At 46.8% G+C, this 10,138-nt stretch overlaps 1 protein-coding gene across 1 annotated transcript in view; it reads left to right on the top strand.

Annotated features, from left to right (window-relative positions):
• Positions 1-290: 290 nt before the first annotated feature.
• Positions 291-10,138, top strand: part of Mogat1 (monoacylglycerol O-acyltransferase 1) — a 48,333-nt gene continuing 38,485 nt past the window's right edge. The window contains exon 1 of the mRNA XM_045148095.1: positions 291-397. Within this exon, the coding sequence (XP_045004030.1) occupies positions 304-397 (94 nt within the window). The 5' untranslated portion in view covers positions 291-303. The remainder of the gene's footprint in view (positions 398-10,138) is intronic.

Raw genomic sequence — 10,138 nt, 5'->3', positions numbered from 1 at the left:
GAGGACTCGACGGAAAGCACCCCCGGGCCCGCTCCCCGACCTCCCCCGCCGCGTAGGGTGCGGAGGAAGGCGCGGGCTTAAGCGGGGATGCGGGAGCCGAGCGCGCGGCGCCCGGTCAGCTCCACCACGGGCCGAGCCCGGCGGCGATCCCCGGTCCCGGCGTCGCCGGCTGCTCCGGCCCGGGGGCGGGTCAGCCCCGCCGCCCTTCCCCGCCCCGGCCCGGCCCGGCCCGGCCCTCCTCGCGGGCTCCCCGCCGCCCCGCGCCGCCGCGCCACTCCTCGCCCGCGCGCCCGGAGGTCCAGCATGAAGGTCCGCTTCGCTCCGCTCCGCATCCCGCGGGCGCGGCGGCTGCAGACGGCGGCCGTGCTGCAGTGGGTCCTGACCTTCCTGCTGTCCGGTAAGCGCCCGCCCGCTCCAAGGACCGTGCCGGTCAGCCCCTTGACCCGCTGTCCACCCTCAGGCACTCACCTGGGACTCCCCGCAGGTCTGCCAATCTTACTTTCCCCGGGCTCGCTTCTATTTATTTAATTATTTCCTTTTTCTTTTCTTTTCTTTTTTTTTTTGCTAGGTAGGGTCTCTAGTCCGGGCTGACCTGAAATTCACTACGTAGTCTCAGGGTGGCCTCGAACTCACGGCGATCCGCCTACCTCTGCCTCCCGAGTGCTGGGATTAAAGGCGTGCGCCACTATGCCCGGTTTATTTTCTTTTTAAATATTTTATTTATTTATGAAAGAAAATGGGTGCCCAGAGCCTCTACCACTTCAAACTCCAGACGCTTGCACCCCTTGTGCTTCTGGCTGAAGTGGATCCTGGGGAATCAAGCCTGAGTTTTTAGGCTTTGCAGAGAAGGGCCTTAGCCGCTAAGCCATCTCTCCAGCCCTCCCCTCCTTTTTTTCTTGTTTTTGAGGTAGAGTCTAATTCTACGCCAGGCTGGCTTGGAACTCACAGCGTGCTCCTATCACCATCACACCAGGCCTTATTTTTCTTTCCTAAAGTGAGGCGTATCTCACCCACAGTAAATGACAGCTTTACCATCTACAGCTCCGTGGGTTTGGGCAACTCTGTTCATCCCCACGACCCAGCTGAGCTATAGTATAGAAAACTGTACTTTAGCAGGGCATTGTGGTTGTGGTGCACGCATTTCTCATTTAATCCCAGTACCCAAGAAGTAGGAGGATCACCATGGGTTCGAGGCCAGCCTGGGACGACAGAGTAAGCTCCAGGTCAGCCTGGGCAAGAGTGAGACCCTGCCTTTTTAAGGAAGGGAAAGGAAAGAAGGAAGAGGAAGGAAATGAGTTATACTTTGGTCCCTCTAAGGATCTAGACTCTCCTTTCTTGAATTGTTGACTCATACTGAAAGGCCCAAGAATTCAGAAGCTCAGAAATACTAACACGCTCTAAGGGGAGCTTAAGCGGGCTCCCTGCATACCTCAAACTCCAGGCTTTACTCTCTGTTGGAAGCAAGTAAAGAATCCCTCTTCTCATTATAACAGAGCCCGCTCCTAATATAAAACTAGGTAACAGGGCATGAGATAGCCCTCGAGGATGGGAAATAAGTAATGAAGTGAACCACTTATTTGGTTTCTGTAAATAGCCTGCACTATAAGCCTTACACTATAAGCCTTAATAGCCCACACTGTAAGCCTTAGTAGCTCGCACCATAAGCTATAACAGCCTGCCTCAGACCACCAAGGTCATAGGAGGCTGATACCATACTCTGCTACCCCCACCTAAGGAATTGCGCAAAGGCTGACCTGCAAGGTCATAGGAGACTGGTACCACACTCTGCTACTCCCACCCAAGGACCTGCGCAAATGCTGACCACCAAGGTCATAAACTAATTGGCTTAGAAACTATGGGGTGGCACAAACTGACTGGCTAACACCCTGCGGGGCTCCTAATATTAGAAAATGATTGGTCTAATGCACAGGCTTTGTTAGAAACCCTATAAAAACTGTCCTGTTCCTGCATTCGGGGCTCTGCAGTCCTCTACCCCTGTGCGGTGTATGACTGTGGGCCCCAGCGCGCTTGGAATAAAATCCTTTTGCAGTTTGCATCAAGACCGCTTGAGTGATTTGGGGTGTCGCCTTATCCGGGTGAGCGTGGGGGCCCCCTGCGGGGGTTTTTTCCTACAATACAAAGAAAAAGAAACAAGGAACAAAAGGAAGGAAGGAAGGAAGGAAGGAAGGAAGGAAGGAAGGAAGGAAGGAAGGAAGGAAGGAAGGAAGGAAGGAAAGAAGGAAGGAAGGAAGGAAGGTAGGTGGGAGGAAAGAAGAAAGAAGATGAGTTATACTTTGATCCTTCTAAGGATCATAGACTCCTTTCTTGAACTGTTGACTCATTAAAGAAAAAGCATTGCCTCAAGTATTCAGGACCTGATGCCTTTGGTCGCCTCACCTCAGGGCACATAGCCTTGACTTTTCCAAATGCGCTCTCCCATGTGTGCCTTTCCACACAGGCCCCCTGCATGCGTGTTGGGCTGGACTGGGTGGTTTCTGTCTGGAAACCATCTACCCAGGGGTGTGTTCCTGCCTGTCCCCAGTGTAGTGAAGCACAGTAGCTAAATTCCTTGGAGCACAGGAGGGGTTACACCTTCTGTTTGCAGGAACAGGGTCTCATTTTAGCTCTGGCTGACCTCGAACTCACTCTGCCAGGCTGGCCTTGAGCTCACAGTGATCCTCTCCCCTCAGTGTCCTGTTTGCTGCAATTAAAGGCGTGAGCCAAGATACCTGGTTTACAGTCCTCAGTGTTTGTTGTGTTCTTGAAGAAAAGCTGGGAGAGAGCAATTATTGGAAACAAACTGTTCTGAAAGCAAAAACAAAACAAACAACAAACAAAAACAAAAAAACCTGTATGCTTTAAGACAATGAATTACACTTATGCTCTTGAGGCTGTAATAATAATTATTATTCAATGCATTATAGACTTTTACACATTCGAAGTGGTTTTATTTTATTTTTGGGGGGGGGATTTTGAGGTAGTGTCTTGCTCATAGCCCACGCTGACCTGGAAGTCACTATGTAGTCCCAGGGTGGCCTTGAAGTCATGGCAGTCCTACCAATGCCTCCCAAGTGCTGGAATTAAAGGCGTGTGCCACCATGCCCAGATGAAAGAGGTTTTATGTTTTAAGTGTCTAAATCAGTGAAGGAGCTTCTGAAAAAAAAAAAAAAAATCATACGCCCAGAGTCCATCTCTAGAATTTCTAACTCATTTGTTTTGGGATGGAGGCCTTGCATCAAGACTTTAAAAACACAAACAAGCGAGCAAAACAAACAGACAAATCTCTGCAAGGGACTGCTGTGCAGCAATGCTTTATAAGAAGGTAGTGCAAAACAGTAACTCGTTAGACCCCCACAGGCCAAGCCCTGAGGCTGACTGGTCACATTGCATCCCATTTTGCTCTGGACAGGCCCAGTGATATCTAACCCTGGCCTTCTCCAGCACTTAGCGTGTGCCAGAACATGCTTTCCAATACCCACCACGCCGTAAGGGCTGTTTGTATTCACCATGCAAATGAGGGGATTGAGGGTGAACTAGCTGACCCTAAAGTCACACTGCTAGTCTGTGGAAGAGTTGTATCTTTATACGCGTCTCCTGCCCAAAGCCCCGGCCTCAGCCACTCCGCTTCCAAAAGGATCCCATGATCCCCAGGCAATACGAGAGGCCCCCAGCCATCTGTCCTTTTCTTTCTCCACACTTGTCATTGCTCGCATTTGTAAACGTCTGCTGTTATTAGAGAAAGGGCTGTGTGGCCCTTCCGTGTCCCAGCGATGACACCTGAGGAGGCCTTTGCAGCGGGGCTGTCTCCACACCCTGTCACCCTGAATAGAAACGACACTCTCCATGTCCCCAAGAGTGTGATCTCTGTCGTCCTCTCAGCAACACTGCAAGGAAGTGAATGTCCTGTGGTGGTTTGATTCCACTGTCTGCCATAAACAACGTCAGGTCCCCAGCTGATGGCAATTTGGGAATTGAAGCCTCCTGGAGGTGGTGCACTGGGGGGGGGGGGGCTTAATGGGTGTTATAGCCAGCTTCCTCTTGCCAGTGTTGGGCACACTCTCCTGCTGCTCTTGTTGGCCAGGGGGTGATGTCCAGCCTCTGCTCATGCCATTGTTTTCCCCTGCCATCATGGAGCTTCCCCTCGAGTCTGTCAGCCAAAATAAACCTTCCCCCCCCCCCAAGCTGCTCTTGGTCAGGTGCTTTCTGCCCACAATGCGAACCTGATTGCAATGTGGTTCTTTCCTCATGTCACAATGAGGAAACTTAGAGGTGAAGCCAATGGTACATGGTCACAAGTCAGTACTGGGCAGAGAGCGTGAGAGCTTGTGGGTCAGTACTGAGCCGCTGAACCGTGTATGCTCCAGGGGAGGGGTGTGGGTTTTTCACCCTTCAGAAAAGTAGAGAGAAGGTGATGAATTTCCACTGGCCCCTTACCTGTTCCTTTTTTCTTATTTTTTTTTCTTTCTATTTTATTTTTGTTGTTGTTTTGTTTTTTCAAGGTAAGGTCTCTCTCTCAAGCCCAAGCTGACCTGGGATTCACTAAGTAGTTTCAGGGTGGCCTCGAACTCATGGTGATTCTCCTGCCTCTGCCTCCCAAGTGCTGGGAATAAGGCATGTGCCACCACATCTGGCTTTCTTTATTTTCTTATTTTTTGTCAAGACAGTATCTCACTGTAACCCAAGTTGACCTCAAACTCACTATGTAGCACAGACTGGCCTCGAACTCTCAGCAATCTTCCTACCTGTCTCTCAAATTCTGGGATTGTAGGTAGGAGCCATCATGTCTGGCCTTAAATTCAAATCACTTAACAAGTTGTCATTTTATTTTATCGATTACTTTGCAGTAATATACTTTTTGATTTATTTATTTCTGTGGTACTGGGGATTGAACCTAGGACCTCACACACGTGAGGCAAGTACTATATCACTAAATGATACTTCCAGCCTGCTGAAATATTTTGTTTTGGAAGGGGTGTTCAAGGTAGGGTCTCACTCAAGTCCAGGCTGACCTGGAATTAAGTGCATACTCTCAAGGTGGCCTCGAACTCACGGCGATCCAACTACCTCTACCTCCCGAGTGCTGGGATTAAAGATGGACTGCCATGCTGACCTGGCATTTATGTGGGTCCCAGGGACTCCAACTCAAGCCCTTATGCTTGCCTGGAAAGTGCTTTACCAACTGAGCCTTGTGTATGTATTGATTTATGTGTGTTGGGGGCGGGTAAGACCCCTTGCCACTGCAAATGAGTGCCAGGCACTTGCACCGCTTCTCGTCACCTTGGGCATTAAACCCAGACCTGCTGGCTTTGCAGTCCAGCCCTTAGAACAGCCAAGCCACCTTCCAGCTGCTGCTTCGTTGTCGTCACCTTGAGACGTGCTGGCCTCAAGTTCCGTATTCTCTTCTGCCCTTCCACGTGCTAGGACCACAAGTGTGCGCAGTCATGTCCAGATGAAAAACTGTTTTATAGGGGAAAATAAAAGCTTCTTGGATGAAAATAAAAAGGGTATACATACAAGTTAAATGTTTAAGGTCATGTTCTAATCATTAAAGCAAATAAATAAACTTCCAATCTTCCATGCTGCAGGTTGCTCATGGAAATTTAATGAAATCATTTTAAAGGCATGAATATTCTCTCTCTCTCTCCGTGTATGTGTAGAGTACGTGTGGTGTGGTATATGCATGTGTGTGCAGATGCGTACTTGTTGCGGCTCATTGTACACTTCCTTGAAATAGGGTCTCTCCCTTAAGCCAGAGCTGCTTTCTTTAGTCTGTTCTGGTTTGATCTCACTGCCCCCCCCCACCACCACTGTGGACTAAGGTTACAGAGTGGATGGCCACACCCAGATTTTCTTTAAAAGTTGGTTGTGGGGAGTCAGACTGTGGTTTTGGGCCATCATGCTTAAGCTGCAAGAGATTTTAACCACTGAGCCATCTCCTCAGACAGAAATGTGAATATTCTTATATAAATAGATTTTTTTCCTGCAATTTAAGTTTTTCTCCTTTTATAGAGTCACTTCATTTATTAAAAAAAAAAAAACAAAAAAAACTTTGGCTGGAGAGATACCTAAGTGGTTAAAGTTGTTTACATGCACAGCCTGTCAACCCAGGGCTCAGCTCCTCATTATCCACGTAGCATAAGATGCACAAAGGGGCACATGTAACTGGAGTTAATTTGCAAGGGCAAAAGGCAAGCCCATACTCTCCCCACCTCTCTCTCAAATAAATAAGATTATTTAAAGCAAAAGAGTAGCTACTGGGGACTAAGGATATGGCTTAGTGGGTAAAGGTGCTTGCTTACAAAGCATACCAGCCTGGGTTCAATTTCCCAGTACCCACTCAAGGCCAAATATACAAAATGGCACACATATCTGGAGTTTAATAGCAGTGGTAGGAGTTCCTAGTGCACCCATTCTTGAGTTTTCTTTCTGTCTTTCCCTATCTCTCTCCTTGCAAATAAAAATATTTTTTAGTTTTTTGTTGTTGTTGTTTGGTTTTCAAGGTAGGGTCTTGTTCTAGCCCAGACTGACCTGGAATTCACTATGTAGTCTCAGGGTGGCCTTGAACTCATGGCAATTGTCCTACCTCCCCCTCCAGAGTGCTGGGATTAAAGGTGTGTACCGCCATGCCTGGCAAGAATGTGTTTTTGATTGTAAGAAAATTCATTCTTATTATTAGAAAAGTCAAAAAAATGTTCATGAGCTTTTGGAAGGGAGGAGAAAAATTCCATTCAGCCATCATTACAATTTTACTGCATTTTTTCCTCCTGTTTACCTATTTTAATTTTTTTATATTTTATTTTTATTTATGAGAGAGAGAGAAAAAGAGAGAATGGGCACACCAGGGCCTCTGGCCACTACCAACTCCAGATACATGCACCACTATGTGTATCTGGTTTACATGGGTACTAGGGAATTGAACCTGTGTCCTTAGGCTTTGCAGGTGAGTGCCTTAACCACTAAACTATCTCTCTAGACCCTGATTTCTAAAGTTTTATTTATTTATTTACAAGGAGAGAGAGAGAGAGAGAGAGAGACCAAGAGAAGATGGACACAGTAGGCCTAGAGAATCCACCCCAGGCCATTAGGCTGGCTTTGCAGGCAAGCATCTTAACTTCTAAGCCATCTCTCCAACCATAATTTTTAAATTTTTTACCCAAATAAATATCCACCAGAGAGCAAGTCAAATAACATATTTATTTGAGCCATAGAAATGGGTATTTTTTTAAAGTCTCAAGCAGTCAGTGGTGGCTGATAACTAATAACTGATTAATACTGAGAATTTCTTATGAAGCCATATATTGCATGCTATTTCTTTCAAAATTGAAACATTCCCTCCTAAAGGGAGGAGAGAAACTCAGGAAGCTATGGAGGAAGCCCTTGCCTGAGGTTATGTAAGCAGTGAACAATTGCTGTAAGGAAGGAGACTCTTCAGTGGAGCTGCCTACAAGTTGTACAGAGAGCTAGCTCCAGAAATGTAGCTTTCGTACATCATCACCAGTACTGGGATGGCCTTGTGTAATGCAGCCACCTTTGAGTTACCCATGTCCTGCTAAGTGACCCCTCACCCATGCTTCTGTAAACAACCTCAATAAACTTATTGGTACACCACGCTTGACTTGAGTGGAATTTCTTTGGTCTATGCTCATTGCCTTGTGTGAGGTGAGTAGATGTTTGTCATGTGTCTCCAGGAAAAGCCACACAATATCCTGATTGTTCTTGTTACCCTGAGTACTGCCTGGGGTAGCCTACCTGTATTTCTTTTCTCCTATAATCTTGTTTTATCTTTGAGGTCTGGGTCCCAGAAGTCCTTCTTCAGGTGGTTTAGCTGAAACTTGTAGCCAGTGTGAATGCCAGATGACCTCAAAATTCACTATAACCCCCTTGATATTGCTAAAAGACACACACCCTCAATAACAGTTGAGAATGGCCAGGAGGAACCATAATAGGGGCATTGTCTGAGTTTCCCTAAAATCTCAGCCCACTCCCAGAAGACATAAATATTCCTCCCTACTATTAGCCTATTTCTCTGTTTATTGTAGTCTATATGTGCTCCTGATGGAGAAGTTGAGTTTATCTTCTACATCCCTATTGTTCTTTTTAAAAACTTTTTCACTGACAACTTCCATAAATATAAACAGTATGTCATGATCATAATCCCCTGCCGCCACCTTCCCTTCTCTTCCTCCCCAGCCTCTCCTCCACTGAATCCCTTCGTTCTAACTAATCTCTCTTCTATTTTGATATTATCTTTTCCTTCTATTACTCAGGTCTTATGTAGGTGGCATCAGCCACTGTGAGGTCTTGAACCCTTGGCCCCTGTGTGTCTAGAAGAGGATACTGTAAGCTCTCCTCTTCCTTTGGCTCCGCTACCTCTTTTGAGCCTTGGAGCGTGTGAGAGAGATGCCTCAGTGCTGAACACTCTACTTCCACTTCTCAGCACTGTGGTAAGTTTTGAGTCACCTCAGTGGTCACTGCCATCTGAAAAGAGAAGCTTCTCTAACCAAGACTGAGAGAAGCATGAATATATGGGTATAAATATAAAAATTTAGAGGGCAGTGTGATGAGTATAATGTATCCACCTAGCCAGACAACAAAAGTACTTCTCCTTCTAGCCACTTATGACCTCCACAGCCACAGGCTTTTGATTCGATTTTTTGTACCAGGCAGGAATTCCCCCCCTGTGGAGCAGATTTCAAAAAATAGTGAGGAGCTGGACAGATGGTTCAGGGGTTAAGATGCTTGCCTGCAAAGCCCAAGGACCCTGGTTCAATTCCACAGCACCCACATAAAGCCAGATACACAAGGAGGCACATGTATCTGGAGTTTGTTTGTTGCAGTGGCTAGAGGACCTGGCATACCTATTCTCTCTGTGTTTGTGCCTTTTTATCCCTCTCTCTTAAATAAATAAATAATTAAAGTATTAAGCCAGGTATAGTGGCACACACCTTTAATCCCAACACTTGGGAGGCAGAGGTAGGAAGGTTGCTGTGAGTTCAAGGCCACCTTGAGACTCCATAGTGAATTCTTGGTCAGCATGGACTAGAGCAAGACCCTACCTTGAAAAACCAAGAAAAAAAAAAAAAACTAGTGAGATGCGGGATATGTTGGTACATGCCTTTAATTTCAGTACCCAGGAGCAGAGGTAGGAGGATCCCTGTGAGTTTGAGGTCAGCCTGGGACTACAGTGAGATCCTACCTTGAAAAAAAAAAAAAAAACCACATAGTGAGAGGCAATGTGATAGTTTAAATGTGTTGCCAACTTGATAGAATCTAGAAATTCAGCCTCTGGGCATGCCTGTGAGTGGTTATCTAGATTAGGTTAGCCTCTGACACACTGCAGTGGATGATCTTGGTTGAGTTCACTGCTGGCAGAAAACACCTGACCAAGAGCAGCTTGTGGGAAGAGAGGATTTATATTGGCTTACAGACTCGAGGGGAAGCTCTAGAATGGCAGAGGACAATGATGGCATGAGCAGAGGGTGGACACCACCTCCTAGCCAACATCAGGTGGACAACAACAGCAGGAGAGGGTGCTGAACTTTGGCAAGGGGAAACTGGCTATGGCACCCATAAAACTGCCCCCAATAATACACTGCCTGTAGGAGGCTCCCATTCCCCAATTTCCACCAGCTGGGGACTCAGAGCACATACGTTTATGGAATACAACTGAATCAAACCACCACCCAGTTTCATGGGCCGAGGTCCTCAACTGAATGGAAAGGGGAAGCTGGCTGAGCACCAGCGTGCCCTGCTCTCTGCTTCCTCACCATGCACTGCGTGTGACAAGCTGCCTCCGCTTCTGCCCCCGTGCCTTCACCATGGTGAGCAGTAGCCGCAAACTGTAAGCTAAAGTAAACCCTTCCTTCTTGTCAAGGACAAGAAAGTAGCTAACGAAAGCAACACCCATAGTACCACTAAGAATATAGAATCTTTGGGCGTTCAGTAAAGTATGCTTGATGGGGTCTTCTGTGACTTGTAATCCACACCTGACTAGGTCAACCCACTTAACATTCAGACCTTCAGTTCGTCTTGTGAATTTATGTATTTTTAAAAGGTATTAGCATCAGTTTTGAGACTTGTAGTCTATGTTGTATTCATCTTTTCTCTGGCTTCCCATTTAGAAGAATCAAACTACCTT

Source organism: Jaculus jaculus, chromosome 4 (genome assembly GCF_020740685.1).
Source record: "Jaculus jaculus isolate mJacJac1 chromosome 4, mJacJac1.mat.Y.cur, whole genome shotgun sequence".
Classification (NCBI taxonomy): Eukaryota; Metazoa; Chordata; class Mammalia; order Rodentia; family Dipodidae; genus Jaculus; species Jaculus jaculus.
Note: the sequence above shows the minus strand (reverse complement) of the source record. Positions and strands in the feature narration are given on the sequence as shown.